General features: G+C 38.5%; 1 protein-coding gene across 2 annotated transcripts in view; it reads left to right on the top strand.

Annotated features, from left to right (window-relative positions):
- The window catches only part of LOC122999755 (CD2-associated protein), a 66,141-nt gene extending 43,572 nt beyond the window's left edge, over window positions 1-22,569 (top strand). For both annotated transcript variants that reach the window (XM_044376966.1, XM_044376965.1), the window contains 7 exons: window positions 4,149-4,299; window positions 4,423-4,532; window positions 7,572-7,690; window positions 9,524-9,607; window positions 14,284-14,489; window positions 14,901-14,964; window positions 19,198-22,569. In XM_044376966.1, the coding sequence (XP_044232901.1) occupies window positions 4,149-4,299; window positions 4,423-4,532; window positions 7,572-7,690; window positions 9,524-9,607; window positions 14,284-14,489; window positions 14,901-14,964; window positions 19,198-19,239 (776 nt within the window). In that variant the 3' untranslated portion in view covers window positions 19,240-22,569. The remainder of the gene's footprint in view (window positions 1-4,148; window positions 4,300-4,422; window positions 4,533-7,571; window positions 7,691-9,523; window positions 9,608-14,283; window positions 14,490-14,900; window positions 14,965-19,197) is intronic.
- The last annotated feature ends 5,077 nt before the right edge of the window (window positions 22,570-27,646 follow it).

Here is a 27,646-nt window from a genome sequence, read left to right as displayed (position 1 = left end):
CTCAACACTCCAAAACCAAAAGATACTCAATTTACAATGATATAAATCAGATAAAAGTAGCAAACCCTCACCTCGGAGAAGCAACCAGACAACTTGAAAAATAACTGAAACGACTAATCATGATCAAAATAGTTTCTGATTCCTTTTCTGTCCATGACTAATCGACAAATATGTTGGTGGTTGTTGGTGGTTATTCTGTGATTGCAGGAAACTCACACCTCGGGTCAGTTTATTTTAGTTAAGTAATCACATCACATGTTGAGGCGAGCTCTGTCAAGTCATTCTTGGTTAAGAGACGGATGTGCTGTCAATGTAGTTTCAGTCTTACTGTACCGCTCACAGGAAACGAGCTGTTTGTGTGTTTGTGTGTTTGTGTGTTTGTGTGTGTGTGTGTGTGTGTTTGCAAGAACTTGCCTGCAGGGCTGTGCCGCTGTTACATCATTTGCACCTTGCAGGAGCCCCCCGACCTGATTAAATGCCCTGTTAGGATTGAAGTCTTGTGGGATAAAACATAAGCTTCAGTTTGGCTGAATAGATACTTTATGGTTAAATCAATAACATAACAGATAAATAACCAATAAATGAATAACAGAGTGTGAACCTTATGAAATTGCAATGGGTACATTAAATATAGATGAACAGGTCTGAGTTGTTTTTGCACAACATATAAACATTAAGTGTCTCTGGAGAAACATTAATTATATGCTAAACATAATAAATAATGAATTGAAGGCTGCGTGTGAATTAAGGCTGTTGTCTCTAATCTCACACAGTCGCTTGACTCATAAGTTACTTTGTGCTGTTACTAGAATATATTATGCGGTTATATAACTCCTGTCACACAGCTTAAGAACAGACTTTAAGGACATTCAGCACACTCAAATTTCCCAAATGCATCCCTCATTTACAGCAGAAAAAAAACCTCATCCTCTTTAAATATTTCCTAACATGTGATTTAGCCCAACAGCCATTAACTATTGCCAGAGAAGCATATTAGCGTTGATGTTTTTGTTATGGCATCGTCAACGTGCGGCGCAGGCGATGTCAGTTTGCATAAGTCTTTTGAGAGGATTATACACCCAAATACATCAAGTAAGTACATGCTATCAGATGCATATTAGATGCAGCATTTAGAGCATAAAAAATATGAGTGACACGTCAAATTCAATTTATAGAACTTTCTTCATGAAATATGGGCAGAACAGTTCACAAATTCATCAAAGTATTCATTATTTTTATTATTTTTGCTTGTTATCAGGCACGGGAAACAACTCGATTTGTGTCAGTGAAGGCACCGTTGCAGGCAGATTTCACTGTCAGTTAGCTTATCACAGACACAAGCGGCTGGTGTCATCAATGATTATTTGGGAAATGAGTTGATAAAAATAAAGAAGTGAGCAAATGTGAGAACGCAGGGATAGTTTTGACAGTAGAAAACCCGACGTAGCAGTGCAAATAAATATATATGTATACTTTTTTTCTCCTTCCACATCACACGTAATTCTGTTTAAAGGCTCCTCTGTTAGTTGAAATTCTCCCCAGCCAAAGGGTGTCACTGCAGATGCACTCTGAATCCCACTCCATTACACGGTAATGTGTTTTTATCTTGTATTAAAAAATAGCAACTTTATGGAAGTGATAAGAGGATGCAGTAAAACTGGATGACGTTTCTAGAGGAAGGAGCAGCAGAAATTCTTCTTTTTTGTTGTACAGCTGTCACTTTATACAGTGTAGTTGTTTATCTCCTCTCTGCTTCTGCGCTAATAAAGCAGAAAGCCTCCTCTTCAGTGCAAGCGCCCTCAGGGTTTTGATGGCGGCACTCTCAGATTGATCTCTCACATCTCTGCTCTAACCTTTTCTGTCACAATAAAGTAAGTCACAAAGTGCAGATGCATGTGCCCACTCACTCTCAGTTTCTCTCTCTCTCTCTCCGTCTTCCGCTCTGCATCATTTTGTTTTGTGTGTGCAAGTCTTCACTTAATAGGTGTTATTACCAGTGGTTAGTCGCTTCCACCTCCCTCAATGTCTCTACTCTGTTCTCTTTCTAACTATTACTGTGTTCCTCTGTTTTTTCATCCCACCGCCTCAGCATACTTATCTCTTACATCAGCCTGTTTTGTTTTCCCTACTCGTTTCCTAGGGGGTCCTCAGGGGACATGAGATCTTTTCTCAAGAGTCCCACAAGGCTTATTTAGATGCAGTGTGAAGGGACCAGCAGACAAACGGGGATGAATACTTCACAATATAGCTGTGATCTGGAAATAACCCCTAATTAAGACTCTGACCTTAATATACAATTATAAGACCAACCACACTTTTTTAAATGCCCATTTTGAAATCAAGACCATTTCCAGACCAGAAATTTTCAGAATAAAAACGAGCAAACCTAGAATATTCATCCTTTTAAATGCAATGTCACGGTGCCATAAAAAGTATTACTTTTAATATTGTTAAAATGCACTCATTCAATAGAATAAGTCTATAAAATAATACAATCAGGAATTGATCATTGGATGAATGTATTAAACAAGGCCATTATATTAGTGTGACAAATAACTATCACAAAGCCTTTTGGTAAGCCTCTTACCTCACAACTACCTCTATTCTATTTTCCTCTATGAGGGACAGAAGTGGTGGTGGGTTAAACTTGCTATACAATCAAAAACTAAGCTGTCCCATCATAATGATGTCAGAACCGTCAATATAGCCGATCACACAATACAGCTTTTATTTGCATTCCTGTGCATGTCGCTCTTTGCAACTTTTGCAAGCATGAAATCATGTGTGTTGATCAACAGGTAGGAGTCATAAAAACATGATTTCATACTCATTCTCTTGTCCGATAAAAGAAGTGGAGAATATTGAAATAAAAACTACCAACAGTGACTCGGCTGTGTGTGACATATTTCTTACTAGATGAGTTTTGTGCACAATTTTATGTAATATTGAGCCTTTTTCCTCATTTTCCTATTGTGCTGGTATTTTAGTGTGGATGGAAAAGTTTTCAAACCAAGCTGGAAACATGTGTGGATACATTTCACATGGAAACAGCATTTTCAGTTAAATCAGAAAAGTGTGTTTGGGATGGAAACAGTGCAGAGAGACACAGCCGACAATAGAGACGAAGAGAAAGAGTTTTTAATATGCAGTGGAATTTATGCCTAATAGTAGTAGTAGATTCTCAAATTCTGCAGCAGCACAGAGGACCAGGGCCTTTATTTCTAATTTCCTCTTTTCTGTTAGTTAATACTCACTCAAAAACGTCCTCCATGCCAATCTGGTGTTGATAAATTCAGTATAGTGTCCATTTCAACAGCACTAACTCCACTCATACAGCAGGAGTCATGTCAGGTGTTCCACTTTGTCTTCTCAAACGATGTTAATGTAGCATGAATGAAACTCAACACTTTCACTAGAATTGTCACTTCAAAAGTCTTGCAGCCGTGCCTTTACTGTGAGTTGTTAGTATAAAAACATTATTTCTTATTAAAAAAGAGCAACTCAGAGCAGCAGAATCTTTATTTCTATACCGACTTTTATATTAGAATTTAGGGTTTGTTACACACACATCACATAAAAGCCCTGCTGTGTTTTATCTTGAAAGTTTTTGTCTCAGTTTAGTTAACCACATCAGACATTGAACAGTCAGCTTGAAAACTCCTTCAGAACTTTGTGGAACTTTTTAATAGTTGTACTCATCATCACCTCCCCACACATTTGCAGTCCTCATGCAGAACTGTTGTCAACAGAACAAAATGTCATCAGTGGGTTAATAAGGTAATAGGATTGACAAACTTTTTTCAGCCGACAGGCTTGTTGAACATCAATTTGTCCTGGTCGCTTCAGCTCCTTTATAAAAACAAACAGAAATCAATCCAGACAGACCTCCAGTGACTCATTTGAAATAATTTACCTCAGCTACTCTCACTTATTGTGTGTAATTATAAAGCTGATTGCACAAAGGTGTATTTAAGTTTTGTCCATTTAAATGTTTTCCTGGAGTCTTTGCAGAATTAAAGGCCTGGTTCAGTCGTATGTTTTTCTTTTTTTTCCCCTCTCTGACGCTTTGTTTCTCTTTTGTCACATTCTTCTCGACATTTTGTTAACCTTCCCAATTCTCTTGTCCTCTCTGTTCTCTCCGTTTTTAGTTGACAAGCCTACGCCAGATCACAGACCATCCAAGCCTGCAGCGCCGGTGGTCCCGCCCAAGAAGCCGGTCCCCCCTCCAGGGAAAGGCAGACCGGGAGGCCTCCCACCAAAGAGGCCCGACAAGCCTCTCGCTCCCTCGCCAAACCTGAAGTGAGTCTGTTTATCTGTCCTTACAGGAACGTGTCATGCCGTTCTCATTCTTGCCGTTTCCCGTATAAACTTTCCATTAATTGTGTTTTTCCGTTTCTCTTCCATTTCCACCTCTTTATACAGGCACAATGGAGAGGTGCCTTCCACACGACCAAAGTCTGACTTCGAGCCATCATTTCCCACCAAACCCAAAACACTGTCTGGTGACTGGGGGGAGAAGTCCTCAGATATGGGTGTGTATGACCTACAGAAGTTTTTTTAACTAAAGTCAAAATCCTGAATAATGGGTGGATTTGTTTTGCTAGATATTAGCAAACCTCTTGATTATTTTCTGGTACAGAGGACATTCAGGATGAAATTAAAGGACTTGCTTTGACTGCAAGTGATTTTTCAGTCTGTCCTCAGCTCACAAGAATTCAATAAATGACATTTTCTGTGACAACAAGCACTTTTGTGTGTGTGACAGCACACATAAGCCCCTTTTCAACCGAAAGTTCCAGATAGTTTGGAACCAGATGAACTAATCTCAGGAACTAAGCTTGGAAATAAAAATCCCTGTTGTGCAATAGGTTTGCATTTCCATGTCATCTGAGGAACCAGATAGATCATGTAAATTATGTCCATGGAGAATTAAAAAATGACTCTGACGTTTGAAACTCACTGATAATACCACCTCAGAGGGAAAAGTTCCCGTAGTGGAAACAACGGCTGTAGTGATTTCCAAAACGACTAGGAACTTTTTACTTATTTTCCTCCAGACTCCACTCCCTTCTGCTCCTGTCTCTGTACATTTATGGAGTTATATAACTCAGAATAACCACAAATATTCATTAAAATAGAGACATTCTTGCCTCCAGTGCACGTGTCCTCACTTTGGACTTTGCTTGCATGCTGCATCTAAATATGGCTTCATCTTCTAACATGCAGCTGGATGCTACTGGTCACCATATTTACTTTGGAAATTGGGTTTTTTTGGTGTCTGGAAAATATTAGTTGAATAGTTTATACATTTGTTCCTTACCTTTTTATAAGGACATTCTTATGGTGTGTTTCATTAGTTTTATGGATCTGCTTGTAAAACAAGATTAGTTTTTTTTTATTCATTTAAGAGAATAACAAGCAATAAAACATAGAAAATATTATTCTGTTATTATCTGTTATTAAAAAAACAAGAAGGGGGAAACGGAAAAGTTTTACATTTTGTATGAGTAAGAAGGAGCTTTTCTACTGCTGTAATTAGTTTTCACACAAACCAGGTTAAAAATATCATGAGTTTTTGAAACCCTGAGTGTGTGAATCAAATTGAAACAGCTGTAGTTCAGGTTTAGATTAGTCATACCAGAATACCTCATTAATAATATTTCTCACTCCTTTTCCTTGTTTTTTAATCTGCCACCTCTCGGTAACAGTCTCACTTCTCTAACTTGTACGCTTACATCAGCCCTTAAAACACTGTCAATCAACAGTTTGCAGCTGTCAGATTTTGCATAATTTAGCTGTCAGAGTGAGTGTGGGAAAAAGGATCCATACATTAATATGCAGATATCCCAGTAATAAAACCGTGTAAGACGTGAGGAAGACACGTACGACTTGGCATCGCCTCCCAAAAAAGGAAAAGATAGCTCAGTGTAAGTCAGAGAGGAATAAAAAGACAGGAGGCGACGAGGAACGGGGTGAAAACGAGCAAGAACCGACATCATTGAAAAGATTAATAATTTAGAGGTTGACATTTTGAAAGTGGAACGGGAGAGTTTAGTGACATATGGAGGCACATGGGAACAGAAAGGGAAACGGAAAGGTCAAAGGAAAAAAGACACACGAGATGGATTTAATAGAGCCGACCTGCAGGTATTTCACCGCGGCGTTTAGTGTTTGTGACAGATGCCTCGTAAAGGTGGTAAAGAGCTGCTAAAACTCCGCGCTGCTCGCCAGAAGCCAGTCTGACATGCATCGCTGCGGAACATGAAAATTCAATCTTTTCCTGCAAATCGCAGACAGTGCTGTCTGAACTACAGCAGTTTACCACCGTGTAGGTGCAAAGTGCTGTTACACAACAGCCACCGAAGTTTTTCACAGTTGTAAAAGTTTTTTTAGTCCGTTGCGATCACGGAAACAAACTTTTGTCACGTTGCCGTACATTCACTGTGAAATTCTCATACCGTGGCCTTCATTTACCTCCACTCTTTATTCCTAATGTTAAAGATCAAGTATATTTGATCATTTTTCTGATTTTCTGATTTACTCACATTAAAATTTAGTTTGTTTTTATGTTTTTTTTTCCTGACAGGAAGAGAGAGAGAATTATCGCTGCTGTAACCATTTCTTTTTGCTGCAGAGCTGTTTTGAGTCTTAACACAGCCTCTGAGTGAAAATATGTCCAAAGACCTGACATACCAACAAATACTACAAGCACTACATTGTGTTTTGAGCTGGAAAGCTACTGTCCGACTGAAACACCAGCATTTAAACTCCTCCGTCGCTGCAGTACCATAGATTACCAGATTAAGACCCTGCAGCAAGTAAAAGTAAAAGTTAGTCATCAGAGATTAAGAGTACCACAAAAAACACTGAAAGCAAATGTATGACAATGGCTATATATGGTGATAATCCACTTAGTCTTCTATTGAAGTCAGACATGAGGGTTAAAGCCTTTTGAATATTTGTAATGGACATGCACCCAACCATGAATGATTAGAATACGGCCTTATACAACCTCGCTGAAGAGGAGGACTCTAAGAGACACTACAGGAGCACAGAGGAATCTTATGTGTGTGAAGCACATACATGTGGCCTAATAAGATTTCCACCTCATTTAACCTGTTTTCACCCTACAGAGGGAAAAAAAACCCTGCAATGACGAGCAGTGACACCTTCCTAGTGGAGGAAATAATCTCTCATTATGACTCGTCTTGTCTATTCTGGCTTTTTTTTTTTTTTTGAATAGGGGTGATTTTAAGGACATTCAGGGTTCTTTCCGTCTTCTGACTCCCTAAAATGTATCTTGATTACATTACTGTATATTAAGCTTTGTGTTTGTCTTCTTGATGGACCATTTCACTCCTACACGAGTTCTCTAAACGCTTCATTTTCTGCTGCACTGGTTGTTAATATCATTAACTGGCAGGAAATAAAACTGCGCACAAGCAATTTAATCGCAATGAAATTGAACGAGTAAAGTGGAAATGTCAGTTCACCCACAGTCACGGCTGAAACATTCCACTAGAAAAATAATTTCATCTGTTATTTTCCTCGCTGTGTGTAAATCTCAACAGATCTGATGAGTTTTGATGAGTTGTCGTCGTCTACCTCGGAGAAGCTCTCTCACCCCACTGCTAACAGACCAAAGATGCCTGGCAGGAGGCTGCCCGCCCAGTTCGGTGGAGGACATTCGGTGAGTGAACACGCGACATACTGATTGACAGATTATATCAGTGCAGCCCTTCACACTATGTTAGAGTTGAATGATATTTAGGTCGTTTGTACGTGTTCAAGGTCTTAAAAACATGAATATATGCTGCTCTTCTTTTCTTATGAGCGTTTTACTGCAGATTTATGTTTATTTTGAGAGATAGTCAGATTCTTATAGTTAGTTCCATTATGGATCCGGTTGCTGGTTGGCATAATTGTCAGAATCTCTCATTGAAACTTTTTTCTGCCCTCTTTTTTTTATTTGCAAAAAACAATGAAGGAAACATTTAAATCATGTTAGCAGGCTTCAAATTTTTGCTCAGCTGTTGGCAGATTATATCAGCTATAACTATTTATCATTAATTCCTTAATGACCAAAATTCTCCTTCTGGCTGTTGTCTGGTTATTGTGTTCTCAGCAAGCCAATGTCTGTACTCAAATATTGTTTGTGAGGGAAAAGAAATCAACTTTAATACATATTTTATCAATACTTAAGATAATCAAGCTAATAGTTCTGTGTAGGTATTTCTAATATTTGAAGGAAGTTGCTTGCGTTTCATATCTTATGCTGCTCATCTCTCTTTCAGATTGTAGCTGCAGATTGAACATTAGGCTTCAATTAAAAAACAGTTTCTTGCCTCACTGACAACAGAAGGTTACTACAGGTATCAATGATATCTTTGAGTGTTAGGTATTTATGGCTCTATTGACCTGCAAAAGTTGAAAGCTTAAACTAGATTTGATAGAGATCTGATGGAATGCTATCAAACCCCAACCCTGATACCACTCTATCTCTTCTGTCATCAAATACAGTCAAGAAATGACTAGAATAAAAGGCATTTAATAAATGAATACAAGTAACAACCTTATAATAATCTCACAGTCCATAGTGTCTGATGGAAGCAACCATAACATGAATACCTGCAACCAGGACTCACTAATTTTTTAAAAACTTTTTGACACTATGCCAATGCCATACCAGATACTTCTTTGATACCTTACTTTGAGAAATAAAACCTATTTTTTCCTAAAAAAGCTGTTTATTTTTAACACAGGAGACCAAGAGTTCTTCTTCTCAGAGGGTAAATGTTGGTTAAACACAAGCAGCTGTAGAAGCAGTTAATAAAATAGTCTAAAATGAGCAAAATTTTGATTTAAATCAGGAATCATCTGTTTAAAACATAAGTCTAATAGACTATGAATCTTTCCTGGCATTCACTGCCAACTACTGATTTGTTACTTAGCCCTTTTGTTTTTTTGTCTTTGTTTGTTTGTTCTTTTTTCCTTTTCTCACTTTCTTCTCAAATTGATGTGCATCTCGGTGGATTTCCTTTTGTCTGTGACATCTCTCAGCTCTCTGTGACCTGTCGCCTCCATTCACTCACTCACTCTTTGTCACGCTCACTCTCCTTCACACACAAGGTTGCAGCTTTTCTTTTTTTTTCTTTTTTTTTTTACCGTCACCAGTAGCACATTTTATTGGAACACGGATCCACAATTTGCACTTTGACAGCCACTTCCTGACCATGTGAGATGTGGTGAAACGCCCACTTAATGGCAGCTCTTCTCATACAGCGGTCAGCGCCTTCCTCCCTCTTTTTTTTTTTTTTTTTAATCATCTTTCAGGGCAGTGACTCCAGTCAGAGCATCAGTCCGCTGCACTTGTCCAGATAATTGTGTGAGATTAACGGTCATTGTGGTTAGGCAGTTCTCTGAATGTCGGCAGAATGTTATCATGCTTTCTTCATCTTTTTAAACTGAAATAATACATGCATGTACATTTAAAAAAATACAATAAAAATGCTTCTCCTTGCAGCCGAACAAGGAAGTAAATGTGGAGAAATCCTTCAAGATGGATGAGGAGGATGCAGCCAAACCAAAGCTAACAGAAGCCAGAAAGGTAACCTGGAGCATCATTATTCACCAATTTCACGGTGGTTTCAGGTGGAAAACGTTGCAAAATATGGCAAATGTTTACCTATAGTCAATGAATCCCTCAGTTCTATTTTTAAGCACATGACATTGATATCTTAATCACCTTCATCAGAATCTTCAGACACTCAGCAGCTCGTCCTGTAAGTCTGTAAAATGATTATGTTAGCTAACATTAGCTCAAGAGCTAAAGGGGAGACTGAGAGTTGTGATTCTTTTATCTTTGGCTTTAATTGTCACACATGATTTACCTGCTATTTGCCATGATAACCATTTGTAGACTACATAGCAGTCAGGAATAAATATAGTAATACAGTTTAAAATATATAAAATAATATGAATATGATTCAACTTTTGTAGTGATTAGAATAATAAAGTGACTATAGCTATTATCACTAAATGTGAGCTACAGTAAATTGGTCTGATTTACTAGATACAGATGAATTTTTCTTTCAAGCTAAACACTGATGAAAATATCTGTCAGTGACATCAGTTTTATAACTTTTCATTTAGCGTAATCCAAGTTATATTTATGATATGTCTAATGTTTGTTGTTGTATCATTTTAATATTTTTAGCACATAATGTAGGTAGAGTTTTCACAGTTGGTAGGAGCACTGACATAATTGTTATTGACTCACCAACATGTTGTAGATGAAAAGTATTGACTTTATATGTGTGGAGAGAAGCTGGGACACTTTGAACTTAAGAAATGTTTACATTTAGGAGAAAAAAAGCCTTAATAATTGGGATATTTTGCCATTGACTGATTGAATTGCCTAGTCTTCATCTAGTCTGTATTAATGTGTCTTGTCATCAAATGAGACCAAGATATGGAGTCTTTGTTAACTTTCATGTAAACAGCAGCTAAAGTACAACAACAGCAATGTGCTTTCTAAAACACAGAATTAACATTAATCTTTACTTGTTTATTCAGTCTGATCTTGTTCACCTCCCCTAAGACGTTAAGATGTGCAATGAATGAATAATGTGTGGTTCAACATGTGTGGCTCCTTTTTAAAAAACAAGGCACATAATCCTGTTATATAAAACGGTGCTCTCTTGTTCTTCCTACACTCCGGCAGGGAATATAAATCCTCAGATCCTCTGATCTGTCGTCCTGGTTCCAGTTGTACTGAATTTAATTTGAGCCTCACCATTAACCTTGCATCACAAGTGCTTTACCCTTGGAATGCGATTATCGAAATGACAGGCTAAAAACATCTGTTGACACTTATATAGTGTATGGGGTTACACTTTCCTGTTGTTACACACAATCCGCCTATTGTCCACAAGAGAGAATAGATCCCCCCAAAAACTCAAGGCACGCTGCTTTGGTAAAGTACAAAAGTGAAAAAACCTTTATTAACATGATTAAAAACAAAACCAACAGGAATCAACTGCACACTGCTCTTCCTCAGGTTCAAACAAACACACACAGACATGTTATTATTATTATAAGCACATGCTTCTGTCACACGTGTGAAAATTTACACAAGCGCATCCTGCTCCCTCATTAACACCTGTATCCAATCAATGAAGGAACACTGTAGAAGTGAATAATTGAGTTGAGAATGAATTCACAACGATTTTGATAATCAATTATTCTTAAAGTAATTTTTTAAGCAAAAATGCTAAAAACGTAGTGTTTATCTTCTCAAATAATATTTGAATATATGAATATTTGTTGGATTTCTTAGTCTTTTATGATAGTAAATATAATATGTTTTGGTGTTGGGACTGTTTGTTGGACAAACAAGCATATGAACATGTCAGCTTATGCTTTTGAAAATTATTACTACAATTTTTTACAATTTTTTTTTTATCTGCTGATTATTGTCTCCATAATTGTATTTTCTTTAAAATGTCAGAAAATAATGAAAAACAGCCCAAGATAATATATTCAAATTGCTTTTTTTTATTGAACCATCAGTCCAGAACCCAGAGATATGTTCATTTAACTGTCACATATGACAAAGAAAAGCCCCAAATCCTCACCTGTATGAAGCTGGAACCAGTAAATATTTGGAATTCTCTTCACTGGGAAAATTCTTTCCCAGAACTTTCCCAGTGATCATTGGGCCCCTGTTCCTATTGCTTTCAGTGCCAGGGGCCCGGTGGTCCCTGCTGTGCTCGGGCCCTAAAAATGAAACTGTACTGTGACATTCATCTGAAAGGTTTTTACCCACAAAGTTGACCTGACATCACAAGCCAGTTAATTGGCACTTTCCAGACAGTAAGGCAATTATCTGCTGGGCGTGCGTGTGTGTGTGTGTGTTTGTGTGTGAGAGAGAGAGAGGACCACCACCTCACCCCAGTCTTCCAGTTCAGCATTTCATTAATTGGCTTCGATGTTATCTAGTCCAGATTGGTCATGGTCAACCAAACTAATTAAACCTAGCTGTTCAGCTGGGGGTACACAGCATCAGACCACCTTGTTGTTGCACACACACAAACATAGGTGGACAAACACACACAGACAGACAGAACAAGTCAGAGTAAAGCCTGGCTTGGAGCTCTCATAACCCAACGGCTCAGACTTCCAGGGGTGAAATTACAGGACACGGACTCTGTGTGTCCTTCTCCTCACCCTCTTATTCTTTCAAAATGAGATTCTTACCTTTTTAACAATTTCACTAGTGAAGGTGAAGGAAGAGAGCAGAGTGTGTAGTCCTCCAAGGCATGAAAGGGTGCAGCCTTCAAATTCCTGCTTGAAACTGAATAACAGGAGCTACAAGGGTAGAGAGGACAAATGTATTGACCAGTTTGTAAGTTGCCTTAAGGTTTTTCCATTTAGCACCTCATCACCATAAAACTATCAAAGAACACGCCAGCCTTGATCTAATAGTTCAACAGTAAGAGAGTCAACAATAAGACATTGTAAAACAGGCATTAAGTGATTTTATTCACCTAACCAAGCGCTTTCTAGCATATCCAAGTATATCCAAGTATCTTAATACATTCCTGAGATGTCATGATGTACATTTAAAAGAAATAACAGTGTCTGTAATCAATCCTCCATTCTCCATTCTGGCAGTGAGGAAATCCCTTCATAGCATGACTACACTGTAAGAAATGGAGGACAAAATCCACATTCAAAAATACATCCTGAAGTTCAGCCAGGGTGAATATGAATCTTCAGCAGTTTATTTTGCAAATGAATTGGTGATCTTTGTCCCGGTGGTGACGAGAGAAATAGATTTACATGACTTTAAAAGATGATTAATTACTGGAGCATAGGTTACAGGAGGGTTAGTTTCATTAAAAACAGTGATTAAATTGAGATCTTTATACAGATGTATAGATAATAAATTAGTGAACAGATTTAGCAATTGCAATTTAAAGGTGATATTCAATTAATATCTGAAATGTAACAGACGAAAAGAAGTCAACAGAGATAAATGGCATTGTTTGTTTTTATTTATTCATTCCTTCCCTCTGTAGCTTCATACTGAGGTCCTTGATTTACCATTTATATATATATTTTAATGATAGTTTTTTATAAATAAAGTTAGGTTTACATTCGGTGTTTCTCACTGAAAACACAGTGTGTGTATCCCTGATGCCTAACTATAGACCCTATATAAAGATGGACATAGCGAGGTGTAACGTCACCTGTTGATTTACATCAGAGCTGGTTTGAAGCCCAGAGTCGCTGCTTATGGTCGGCTCCATCTTTTCCGTTTTGAAATAAGGAGTGCAAGGTGTTGCCTTTCACGCTCTGGAATCACGCCCCACTACCTCAGACCCAAGCTAATGCTAGCTTACTGGGAGCACATTAGCTACTTTAGCTAGATTGTGCTAACAAGGCAAGAATCATAGTCAAGTAAGTGAAATATTGCAACTATAGTCCGACTCAATCAACTGTCAATCACAGCTTTCAGTCAACGCCCACACAGTAGACAGAAAAGCTACTATAAGTCTTCAAATCTTATTAACAAAGTTTAGTTCCAGAGAAAAAAAACTGACTTGCAGTAAAATAGAAGAACGCTGTTCTGTGAGATACAGATGTGTGATAGATGCCATAAAAGCTTCATAAAGCTCTGCTGGTGTGGATTGCTCTTTAGGAGACAAGAGAATGTCAATGCAAAATGTGAAAGAAAACTACACAGAAAGGGATAGTACAGTTAGGTCATCCTGCGTAAACGTCTCATTACATGCATGAATGCTCAAGTGAGAGTTCAGTGATGTAAAAAATAAAGTGGAATGATCAGATGAGTCATTGTTTACCAACATAATTCTTAACATTTGTCCTCTGAGCAGAAAGGGTCACCGCAAAGCAGTTTAAGTTATTCTGAGTGATTTCCTTTATCCTCTGAAAAATGTTTATCCTGATGGATGTGATCTGTTCCAGGCTGACAATGCCCCGCACAAAAGGCTCACTGAATAATAGTAATGACGTAATAATAATAATGACGTGAATCATATTCTGTGTCATATCTCAACCCATTTCAACAGCTATCAGAGATTTTGGAGTGACATGTTAGCCATGCTCTCTCCATCACCATCATCCGAACACCAAATGAAGGAAATATCTTCTGGTAGAATGGTGTTTATCCTTCCATTACAGTCCCGCACGCTTGACGAATGTGTGTCTGTCTCACTTATCCGTCTTATATTTTTCTCCCGCTTCCTATCTCCACAGCCTTCCACAAACACCTTATCCCAGTCACCGTCAATCCACAGGCCCAACGCGGCCAACACCGAGGCCAAGCCCAGCCCCGCAGCCCCAAACTCCAGCTCAGACAGCGCGTCTCAGGCCAGAGAAGAGCCCAGCTCCCAGCTGGACGAGCTGAGGAATCAGATGAAGGAGCTGCTGCTGTCTGTGGAGCTGCTCAAGAGCCAGCAAATGTAATGAGACACTGAATATGTCACTTTAGGATAGGGATTAGGATATAAGCTTGTGGAAATGTGTGGCTGCAAGCTCCAGACATCCTATATCTTAGAATGCATACATACTATACATTGAGTTGGACAGTGACAGAAGGGGATTTGACATAAGTTATGAGCTACTTTTGAGAGCAGGATTTTACGTTCACATACATACAGTGCTGCAGTCAGTCTGAAGTGGTAACAATATTAGTTTCAGTCACATTTGTCATAGATGTTGGAATGTTAAATAACCTTCTCCAAAGAGTACATGAGTTTGAGCCTTTTATCTATGTTGCAGGTGTATACACGTGCTAATGAGTGTGTGTGTGTGTGTGTGTGTGTGTGTGTGTGTGTGTGTGTGTGTGTGTTTGTGTGTGTGTTTATTTCCAGGAAAGAGATAGCGGAGCTACGAGGAGAGCTGGATGAGGAAAGGCTAAAGCGCGTGGCCCTGCAGGTAATATCGATCCCCATAGCAACACATGCTGGGCTGTCTACATTCATTACTCTCATTAGTTTAACCAAATATTGATGGTATTTGTTCACATATGGAAGTACTTGGATGCACACCATTAAAGTGGTACACAACACTGACAAAACTGTTTGTGAAAAGCCACTTCTAAGAACTAACAGAATGTTAATCATAAGTGTGGGAGGCTTGATGGGGACACGAGATGGACAGAAGCTGCTGTCAGTACAGAAGCAGACAAACACAACTGCTCTTAAACTTATCAACAAGTAAAAATCTTTTCCCCTCAGGTTATTCCTTGTGAGCATAATTACTCAGTTTTAATATTACAGAACTAATTCAGTTTCCATTATTTGTTCCTCTTATATAATCTTGATTTAAATTCAGGTTCAATGTTATATTTAGCCTGCAGGTTGCTCGTGTTAATTTTATCGTTTAGGAGTATTCATAAATACCAAACAACTGTATAGTTCCCACAAAGTTTTGTTAAATGCCATTCCATGGTCTCTTTTTCCCTGTCTCCCCTGTCTCTTGAAAAAAACTAAACAAAAATATTCTCAACCGAGTCCATTTAGCAGCTGTTCTTGTGTTTTCTATCTGCCCAGTTGTCATGGAAATGTAGATCTTTCAATTTCCATGTTTTCTGAGCACTTAGTCTAAGTAATTAAGCCCTTAAAGTGGCATGCCATCAATTTTACACATGACGTTTAGTTTACTCACGATGAGGAGTGTTTTTCAGCCTGTGAGAACAGTTATATAATGTCTCCTGTGACTCTAGAAGAGCTTTCAAAAGTTAAAAAACCCTAATGATGTCATCAGGGATAGCTCTGATGATATCATAAGGGTTTTAGCAGTGGGACTTTAATTATTTCAAAGAACGCCTACATTACAGACTGAAGGTGTTGAGTGTGAATAAAGCAGTGGGCATTTAGGAGGCAGGGAGGATCTAATAAAAGATGCCCTTGAGTTGTATTATGGGAAATGTAGGGTTGCTTTTTTTTTTTGTTTTTTTTGGAGTGTGTCTCATACGAGACACTAAGGCCCCTTTTACACAGCCTGTTCAAGGTGGGAATGCTGTGCTTTTATTCCACTTCGCTGTTCTGTATAAAAGGTACGGATATGAAGGGGGGGGGGGCAGAATTGCTCCACCAATAAGCCAGCTACGGAGGTAGTCACAGACGTCCGTGTAAAAGGGACAGCTGACACGGCGGAACAGGGAGCTGACGCTGTTGTGTTACACGTTGTGTATCTGAATCTGGAATTGGTGTAAAAAAGCAAAGGCTGCTTTATGACTGATCTTCTTTATGGCTATAATGCAGGATCTCTGTATAAAAGAGCATAAAGTCAGGATATATCAGACTCTGCTGCTTCATTTTCTGCAACTTCATGTGCATGCAATACTGAATTGCTGGAATACCCCTTTAAAGTGCTCTGAAAAAATGGAAAGTTGATTATTTTGACAACTGGGCAAACTATTAGTTGATGATCATATGATATGACTGAAAGCTAAATGGAGGTAAGATTGTTTCGTCAATTTTTGCTGTTTCAAAAGTCAAGAAAATGACTTTTTTAAATGTTCTTTTAATGTGTTTGCCAGTTGGCACAAGTAGTCCAAACTAGTTCATTTAATAGTCTTACCCATTTTTTAAACTTCATTGACAAAGCCTGCAGACAGTACTGTTGTGGTAAAACATCATTTTCAGTAATTGTTTTAAAGTGTCTTATTAAAGTTATTTTTCATTTTATTAAAAAACAACTTTGAGTTGAAGTCAGTCAATGGATTTGTATAAGACAGCTTAGCTTGTTAGCACAGCAGTCGCTCAGCTGCCTCCCATCAGTCACATGGGGGTCCCTCAAGAGTCTCCCTCACTGCAGTGAACACATTCCTTCTCCCTGCACTCTGACGTGACCCGGCATCAGGAGTCTGACAATTGGATTTTTCCGGTGTAACAGTGTCTGACACGGCATAGCCCGGCCCAGCCTGGCCCAGCATGGCACCCGATAGAACTTGCGTCACAGGAGGGGAAAACCCCTGCAGAGAGCCTGCAGCATACACAGTCCACACATAACTGCAGATTTGTTTAACCCCCCCCTGCAGTTAACCGCTACATCCACACATACGGTACGTGGAAAGAGATGGAAAAACCAAAGAAAAGAAAAACTAGCGGGGGGGGGGGGAAAAGAAGACACTGCCATCACACTTATTGTCCCTCAGGACTGAAGCTTTTCTCTCGGATCGTTGCCGGGGGAAGCTGCAAGTTGCTCACAGAATGTGTGATGCAACGTGCAAAGACACATTCAACTCCAATTTGTACATCTATTGATCGAGGGAGACATGTGGGAGGAGGTAGTTGAACCTTTTTTATGGGATTGATCTCTTGCAGCAAGTGTGTATGATGTGTTATATAAAGATTGATACTGTGATTGAAATGATTGTTACACACAGTGGCGTCAGAAAGTATTTGACAACTCCCATGACTTCTTTAGTGTTTATCTTTAATATTATATAAATAAATAAATAAATATATAGTATACAGTAGATAACAAACATGGTCACTATTACAAAAATGTTAAGTAATTACAAATCCTGTCCATTTAATACAATTGTATTTGTTTTCAGACAAAACTCAAGAATTAAACCAATTAATTAAAAAAAAAAACAGAATATGTGACTAATTAAACTGTAATGAAATATAAAACATGAAATATTTAAGAACAAAGCGCAACCAAAGTCAACACACCCTTCATGTGGCTCCATTCTTGTATTTTTTTTGAATATTTTGTATGCCTGGCTTTATTCTTTAAGGCAGATTGGATCCTCCTGGGCATGGATGATACCATGAACACGTCTGTGAAAAGATCTTTCATTCTTCACAGTTGATTCTTTTCAGCTGCTCTTTGCTGGAGGGGTTTTGTTGCATTACCTTCCTCTTTAAAGTACTCTAGAGGTATAGGATTCAGGTCAGGGGACATACATGGCCAGGTCAGAGTTTTCACTTTTTTTTCATCTTGTGTGATTTTTGCAGTGTGTTTGGAATCATTGTTATGTTGGGAAATTCCTCTCCTGCCAAGTTCCTCGTGACCGGGAGTCATCTTTTCATTCAGTATCTGGGCAAACAAACTTGCATTCATAGTGCCATCTATAAATGTCATCTCGCCTACACCTTTTGCACTCATGCAACCTCATATCAGCACACTCCCACGTTTCCCATGTTCTCATGTTTCATAGTCAGCACTATGCAGTCACTGTGGTAGTCCCGGCCAGGTCCACACCACACATGCTGGACCTCATATGACCCATACTAATTTATTTTGGTTTCATCTGACCAAAGAATATGCTGCCAGTATTCATCAGGCTACTTTTCATGTTCTTTGGCGAAGTTTATTCTTGCAGTTTTGTGCCGTTCTGTGGTTAGGAGGTTTTGTCAGGTTGACTTCATGTATTGTCCTTCACACTGTCTGAGCAGTCACTGAAACACCCAATTTCCTCAGATAATCCTTGTAAGTCAGAAGCACTCGCCTGTCTGTTTTTCAATGCAAGGTTGCATAAATAGCAAATCGTGCATGCCGTCATTTTTCAAGGACAGCCGCTGCATCTTCTGTTATTGGTAGTACGGGTCCTCCTGTACCTCCTAACCTGCGGCTGTGTGTTAGCTTCTTCTACCCTCTCCCATCTTTATGAAGTCTCACAATCTTTCCTTTTGTTCCCTGTAGATGGACAGTACTCAATTGACTGTATGTTGATGTTTTCAGTTGATACTCATGTAGGGAAAAGTCACAAATAAACCAGAGTTTAGTTGTAGCTCAAGTGAGTTGAACTGAGTTTGTTAATGTTGTGGTTTTCAGAACCCTTGAAATCGATTAGCTAAGCTGTTCTTGGCTACTTAATAACTACAAGCCTGACTCTATGTGGAAGTCTCGTCCAAAACATTTTGAATACTAGGGGTCACTGCGCTGTGTTTCAACATACTTTCTCACTTTGTCAGAGGCAGTCGCTGCTCAGCTCAGGTCGTCCTGCAGCACGCCGCTTCATTGTCATTCAAATTCTCCTAATCCCTGCCACAGCGAGACGCCTCCACCACCGTGCTTCACAGCGGGGTGAAGTTGTCAGATAAACATGAGCTCTACCTTTCTCTGGCACACCAACTTAGAACATGTTTCAGTTCTGCATTGTGTTCTGATCTCCGTACTGAACGATATGCTGTGTTTGTGTCCTCGCAGATGGAGATAGAAAAACTAAAGCGGACTGTCCACTCAACGTGAAGCCCAACGCTCCAATCAACAGCAAGCCTCAAGGTCAGCTGCTGGCCTGTCGACCAACCGGAGCGCTGGAGGGCGGTGACGGGCGGATATTTGAATGGGCGGAGAGAGAGAGAGAGGGTGGGGGGGGGAATCGGATGAACCACCTCGAGCACAATCCTTTTCAGTGATCTACAAAAAATAAACTCTCCCCATATTTGTAAGATTTACATTTTGCACATATAAATTTTTTTGTTTTCAAGCTAGATGTAATTAAGTTACAGATGTATATGTTTCTCTTTTTTTCTTTTTTTTTTTTTTGCCAACACAAAACAACTGAGGCCTTACTTCAAACTACTGCGCTGGACTTGCAACTCTGCCACTCACGCTCTCTCCCCTTCACTCCTGCGTTCCTCGAACTCCTCCGGGAAGAGGTTCGCTCTCAGTACTACTGACTTTTGTATAAAGCAGGGGGCACTTGATTTCTCCGCCTAATTTTCTTTCTCATATTTTTTATGATGCACAAAATAGTTGATTTTAAAAAAAAAAAAAATAAGAAATTTGTTTGATTTCAGTTAACATCTTTGGATCCTCGCAGCAAGTAATTTTTCTTTCCTATGAGGCGTCTGTCAGCAGTACTCCACTCCCATCACTGCAGCGCCTCAGAGAGCTCTGCTTTCTTTTTTCTTTGTCTATATGTTTTCTAGCATTCCTATCCAGGGTAACACTACTGTGCCTGTTTAAAAAAAAAAAAAAAAAAAAAATCTATCAAGTGTTTGTATTGGGAGCTTACATTTGCCATGATGGTGTCTGGAAAATGTGGAGCATGATATTGTATATCTATATTTTTTAAGTCTACTGACATGTCTAGTCAAATACTATATATAGAGGGCCTCTTCTATGCTGGTCTCTTCTATTTTTGTCAAACTGTTTCACCTGCTGGGAATGTTCTCAGAAGTTTAGCCACATATAGAATCTGCAAGTAATGCAGACAAGTATCCACATGCAAAAAAAAAAAAAAACCCCTATCCCCTCTAATGAGGGGAAAAAAAGGCTGCATTCTTCCATTAACAAAGTTGCTGACCAACACATTGACATGTTTATCAAAAAGGCAGCCTGTTTATGATCATCTCTGCAACTTGCTCTCCTCTTTTTTTTTTTTTTTGTTTTTAACCCGGCGATCATCCCTCTAATCCCCGTCACAGTCCATTCTACCTCTTCCGCTCTTTTATCCCACCCCTCTTTGATTCAGTGAATCCCATGATCTGAGAGTAGACCCGTCTTTCTGCTCTGTCATGTGTTATGCATGAGCCTGCACGGCACTCATCATTTTTCCTTTCTGTATCGTATATATGTCTGTCTACTTGTCTACATCTCTTCCCACATTCCAAGTATTGAGGTTAAGCTAACTGGAAGCATGCAGTACAGCGCAGCAATAATATTATAATACACTCACATCCTCCCTATTTTAGCTTTTACCAGCAGAGAGTTAAAGCCCCTATGTGTAGAATTTTTGTGGTTACAGTGTCGTTCTTTTTTTTGTTTTTAATAGAAAATTGAGACAATCCTGATAAAACACTGGTGCAGTCTGTGTGTCTACCATAGTGTCTCTTCAGCCACACTAGCAGCGGGACTCAAGAGATGGCAATTACAATAAGTCAATCAGTTGATTTGTCTGTCCACTGCTTTGGTTCAGAATGTTTCATAGTGAACCCTAATGACTTTTTGTGTTTCAAAAAGGTCAAAGTTTTCACTTATCCAATGAAATATCTCAACATTTAATCATTTACAGACAATTTGGTTATTAATATCCCCTAACTTTTTATCTAGCGCCATCATCAGGATCAAACTTTAAAGAGCAAGTTAACAGCAGACTGATGAGAAGTTTCTTGGTTGAATGTTTCAAGTCTGCTTCATCTCTGAACACGTCGCCTCTGACCACTGCCGGGTGAAGTATGCTCCGTTGCACCCCTAATCACAACCAACGGTGATGTCATGATGTACTGACACACCCCACTGCAGCAAGCTAAGAGGTTAAAAAACTGGAGTTTCAGCTGTTCTTAAATTACTCTTTAAATTCAAAGACCAAATAAATACCTGCTAAGCTAATGACATTCCCATCAGCCTCAGCTGTATTTTGTTTTATGGGCTAATTATGCTAGCATCATAGCCCCACTGATCCTGGACTTTTGAGGCTGATAAAAAAATCATATTATTAGTCATCTTTTTATATTTTTTTTTAACAATTGTGACCAAGTTCTATAGTCTTTGCAAGCATGTTAGCTGTTAGCATGTAGCTTAAAGTGCCCAAGCACAGCTGCTAGCATTGCTGTAGACTCTTAGTGTTTTTTTGATACTACACCTTGGAGTTGCCAAAGTCTAAAACAAAAGTTCAAATCCTACACATAGGGGGTTTAAGATGGAGCTCATAAACAGAAGAGAAAAAGGGTTGGATGCTTACTGTACTGTACATTGCTGTACTTTCTCAAAAGCAGTTTCAGCATTACAGAAGTGCTGCTATGAACACTTCTGGATGCTAATCTTTTTTAAAACCTGGGTAACTGGATTCTTATCACTGCTAGCAAGGTTGAGGGCTGCAGAAATGTGAGCGTTGAAACGGGGAGTTATACTCTGTGGGACTGAATGTACAATGAGTAGTTCTGTGCTGATGGAAAAGTGTATCTTAATGCTGAGATGCTTTTGAGAAACCAACACCAGTACAGTACCAGGTGTAAACCCTCTGACCTACTGCTACTGTGTACCACAAATACAAGTATTGGTTACTGTTATTCTTTGTTTTTTTTTTAAATTTTATTTTACATATTGTTATACATATCTCACATATGTCTTAAAGACGCGTTACTTTACTTTTAAATCATCCTCAGGCTTCATTCCATGTGTAAGATATGTGTGTGCGTGCTTTCACTGGTATCTGCTTGCACATATTCAAGTAACAGCGTCCATGATGTTAGAATTCTGGACTGTTGGGAGTGCTTTGACCAACTTGATACTGTATATCTGACCTTTATAAACATGGCACTCATGCAGTATGTCAATGCCGGACATAAAACACGCAAACTCTTCCTTTTAGCTCACAGCTCTTTAACAATATGGCTGTTCAATGAAATAATCACACCGTGGGAACGAGGGATCGGGTGACAGCTCTTATTATGTAATATCTGTAATATGGCTTAACTTCCACATATTGTACATTCCAGAGTTTGACACCAAGAAAAGAAGAAATCTGTGCACATTTATAACATTTTCAAGTGATTTTGTTTACAAGAGCTGTATCCTTGCATGAGCTGAGATTCTTTCCAAAAAATGAATAAATATCATCTTTATTTACTGTCATAGATTCCCTGCTTCTGTTTTGTGCCTTTTTAAAAAAAAAAAAAAAATGTCCATCAATGAAAGGTTTTCCTTCACTCACAGCTGCACAACCTTGAGGCTTCTTCATGCTTGAATTCTTAAAAACTTATGCATTCTGGGAAATACTGACTGGAAGATATTGACTGTTCAGAGTAGAGAGTGAGTTTCTTAGGAAGTCTAATCAATCCATCCAATGGAGGTATTCTAAATGCCTTGTGCATTATTTTAGACATATTTCACTAAAATTCAGCCCGACATGTTTGGTATCTTTAGGATCTCTAACAGAATTTAAAGAGCTAGTATTCTGGGAAAACAAGAAAGAATAGCTTTGGGATGGATTAGAGTGATGGTTGTGCTGTAAAAATACTCATTTCTATCTCCTCTGTCTTTTTAAGTTATTTGAAATTTTGAAATTTGTGGCTCAAGAGCTAGCAGTGTTGAAGCTGAACATGTTAATACATCACACCAGAAAGTCAAATCAAATATACATGAAGCTTTAGCTTGAGCCCACTGCTACGCTGCATACGTGCATAACTTAGAAGTGTATAACCTCCAGCTATGTTTGAAAAACTTAGACAAGATCTTACCGTTCTGAAACACCCTGGTGAAATCTCAACTGTGCAACAGCAGGTTCTTCCCCTACATTCAGGATCAGACTCCGATCATGAAAGAACAGAGATATCGCTCCATAGAGCAGAATGCAATCCAGCCTTGGCTTATACCTCAGAGAAAATATAAAAAAAATAAACAACTAACCAGAAGCCAGAAATGGCTTAGCATGTCATTATTCTCACTCTGATCCTTTTGCTGAGTTGAAATATTCTTCTTCACTGCTGTTCTCACTAGAGGCTCTGGAAGTTCATTCTGTGAAAAAGGTCACCTTCAACTGAAGAAGAAGAAGTGGAGGTTAGGGGGCAAGGAAAATACAAATGAGAAAATAGTGGATCTCCAGGAGGTCAGGTCAATTTGGCATCTGTTTTTCCTTTTTAAGAAGCTCACAAATGATTGGGTTGACGTAAAGTCAACTGTGTATGTATGTATGGACATGTACTGTAGATGAAAATTTGTCCTGATTGTAAGGTCCCTTATGGTAGAGATCAAAGGCCTCCCGCAGTAATTGAAACCATTCTGCTGGGATGTTGTTGCATTCTGTGGCAAGTCACAAATTGACATTGGATCTGAATTTCCTTCCTGTCTTCCCTCTTCCATTTTCTTTCATTTCATCCCTCTTTGCTTCCAACCTCTTATCAGCATCATGTGACTTTGGCTCATTGTCATTTCATTTTCCTGTCTCTTGTGGTCCACGTTTGTGCCTCTGGGGGCTACGGAACTTATATCTCAAGTGCAGCCTCAAAACTGTTCTTTCACACTGAATGCTTTTCAGTTTTTACATTTTAATCCTGGACCTCTGGTCTCATCCCTGTTAGCGCAGTGAAGCAGGAAGAGCGATGCCCACACACAAGCTCATCCACAGGAAAAACTAAATCTTGTTCTTACATAATCGCAGGGACATTTTGTAGCAACGAAAGGCGGCAACATTGTGTTTCACATGGCTTTGTCAGGGTGACATTGCCACTTGAAAGTCTGTTTGGGAAATCGGGGGGAGGGATTAACATCTGAATGACCTGTTATCATTGATGGCTTGATAACGTACAGTAGCTGCAGCCTGCTCATGTACGTCCACATCAAACTGTGCAGCAGAGCCAGTCTGTGTGTCTCTAGATCTCTAAAGATGTCGGTCATTCTCTTCAGAGGAATTCTTTATCTGAAGAGTGTAAGAGCACACACACAGGTATGTAGAAAACGGTTGAAATAGTGAGACTTGTGATTTAAGACTTTACGTATAGCTGGATTAAAGAATACGACAAGGGAATTTCAGCTCACACTGTTGCACTCTCACAATAAACCTGAGTTAAAATCCACACATGCCCGTTTCGCCTGCTGCAGGATAAAATCAGCTTTTCACACAGTAAGTCTGCACTTCATTATCGCATGTAACCTTTGCTATAATTTTCTGAAGGCAATCAATCACGTCATGTTCCCTATGTAATATTTATTTTGCTACACAGTGGTTCACATAGCAACCGTCATGTGCAGTTACTGATACGGACTAGTACAAAGTAAAAAAGGAAAAATGAAAGAAAACAGTGTGCTGGTCAACGAGGTTGCATTCAATAAGATTTATTGTATTTTTTTTCCTGAAAGATGTTTTGCTTCCTTATTCACTACTACTACCCAAACTATAATACAGATTTATTGCAATCTGCTCTGACAACATATCAATTTTACACATTAAATATGAAACAATCTTCAGCCAGATCATTTTGGAAAGAATGTAGAAACACTTTGCACTCGTCAAACTACAGACTGTAGATTTAGACTGTAAGACAACATACTGCACATCTGTCCTGCTGCCTTCTGATGGCTGCAGGGATTCAATCAGCTGACACACACATTTTCATACTGCACAGTCTAAAAGCAGTTGTCGATAACATACGGCTAATAATTATACAGTTTTTACTTCAATTTAGACTGCTTTACTAGCATCTTGATAATTGTGTTTGTTAGTGTTTGAAATTGTTTTTTTTCAGAATCATTTTTTTCCTCACATTTCTGTCGACCTTATGTGAGAGCAGTAATGATGATTAATAGAAATTGCACAAAACATAATTTCACCTGAGATAATTATGCTTTCACAGAAAGTACTCAGACATCCCTATGAATGAAATTTCATAATGGCTGCACAACAGATGCTGAGGCTCACGTTTTATGGAGTGGGTCTATTATGATAATGAATGTAAAAGGTTAGTGAGGGCAGACTTTAATCTGTCTGGAGGATGATTATGTAAATTAATTTATAGTATAATGGAGAATCTCATATGTTGTATACAGAAAAAACAAACATAAACCATGTTTTTCACAGAGAAACAATGTTTCTTGGAAAATTAGACAAAACAAAAGTAGAGCAATATCATCCAAATAATCCTCCAGTGACAGACAGCATTATTCTGAAATTAAACCTCCAACCTTGGAGGTTTTAATTTAATCCTCCCTTTAGTCCCGCACTAACTCCAGTCTGCCTTTGGAAGATATTTTAAAACTGGGCTAAATCTATGTCTAATCTATACCAAATCTGAGAAATCATCCACTGGGGACCAAGCATACTCACTGCAGACCAAGACATTAGGTTTTCAGACAGGCTGTCATGCACCACAGAGTTTTTCCAGGGGAAATTTTGATCTGATAGTGGAGCTGAAAGAAAGATCAGGAGTCACGTAAATCACGCATCAGTTCATTCACTGTTATGCCTTTGAGATTGTTGCTTTCCAAGAGCTTGGAAACTAAAAAAATACTCAAACATTTGCTCTGTAAACACAATCATGTATTAGCTACATGACTTAATGTGTGTTGGGAATAGAATTTCTATTAGCTCATGAATTAAGCTCATTCATAGTCACACACACGCACACACAGATAATATGTCAGCTACAGATTTCTCTTTGATACAGTACCTACATTCATACATTGCTGCAGTTACCATTCTTTGCCCAAAGGCCATTTTTGAGATCAAACTGTATGAATGTGAATATGATTGTGGTCATGGGGGTTGTGTGTTCGTGTGTGTGTGTGTGTGTAACTGTCCAGCACTTCACTAAGCCATGCACAGATTTTTCTGACTCATGCTCTCGAAATATTTTTATTTGCGCGTTGCTCCGGGCGCAGACGTAATAGGGCTAATAGGGCTCAATTTTTCTCCACTCTCCACAGTTAACAGTTGAAATTTATGTCATGTAAACATCCGATTCAATTAATTTTCATTTACAACGCCTGAAGCACGATGTGTCAGCCAAGTTTATGTTCCTCTGCTGTGTGTTCCATGTTTGACAGACTGCAGCAGAAACAGTGAAGCTCCATGCTGCTATCAGGAGACACAAATGGGAAAAATATATGGCACATGGAAATATTTTTTTATAATATAATGAACTGAAAATGCATCATAATTTACATGCTTTTTTTTTTTTAAATCAAACTATACTGCTGAAAATTTAACTTAAGCATTATCCTATCGATGGTATTACCCTTAGCCAGAAAGATACTTTCAATTGTCAAATAAACTGTTTTCAAACTACCGAATATAAACTTGTCTTCATGATAGAATGAATAAGGTCACATTACAAAATGAACAAGTATCTCTCCCCACATTGAAATGAATAGAGAGCGAAATCTGATATGACCTCAGCCACAGGATAGGTTCCGTGTGTTTCATTCAAATTAATTCAGAACAGAGATGAATAGAATTCATTTGAACTTTAAAAGTGACAGCCGTTGTTTATAATGATAACAGTGGTATTGTTCCAAAAATGACTATTTTTTGGAACAATGGATCCTTGATTTCAGATAGAAAACCTTTCAATCCTACTCAGATCTTCTTCAGGTCAAATGTTTGTAAAAATGGATACACCCATATTTATACATCCATCCATACATACAGTACATAAAGGAAACCTTACATTAAAAATGTATTTCAGATTGGTGTTAAGACCTTTTTTTTTTTTTACAAGAATTGTACAATAATTGAAGGTTGCCCTCTCCACTAGCTTATTATGGTATATTTTTGAACATGTGTGAAGTTGATTTTGATATATTATGTGATGATGTATCTGATGTAAGGTTTAATATATGAGATATATGTATGTTTTGATATTTGTGATATGTTTGATGTATTTTTGATGTATTGTTTTGAAGTATGGCCTTTGTATTCCTGCTCTTTGTGATGTACTTTATCGGACAGTTAATTGCTCTGAGATGTTTATCACCCTGGGCAGTTTGGATGGTTAACCACACCTGTCATCATAGAGCTTGTCAGCCTGTTGGTGTGTATGGATGTATAAATATTGGTGTGTTTTTCCATTTTTACAAACATTTTGACCTGAAGAAGATCTGAGAATGTTGTCCTGATTAAATTTTGTGGCTTGGAGTGCAGGCGTTACTCTTTTTTCCATTGATGCTGCTTTCTGATAGCCTTGCATATACAGGATGTGCATATAATTACACTCCT

This window comes from Thunnus albacares, chromosome 16 (assembly GCF_914725855.1).
Source record: "Thunnus albacares chromosome 16, fThuAlb1.1, whole genome shotgun sequence".
NCBI lineage: Eukaryota > Metazoa > Chordata > Actinopteri > Scombriformes > Scombridae > Thunnus > Thunnus albacares.
Note: the sequence above shows the minus strand (reverse complement) of the source record. Positions and strands in the feature narration are given on the sequence as shown.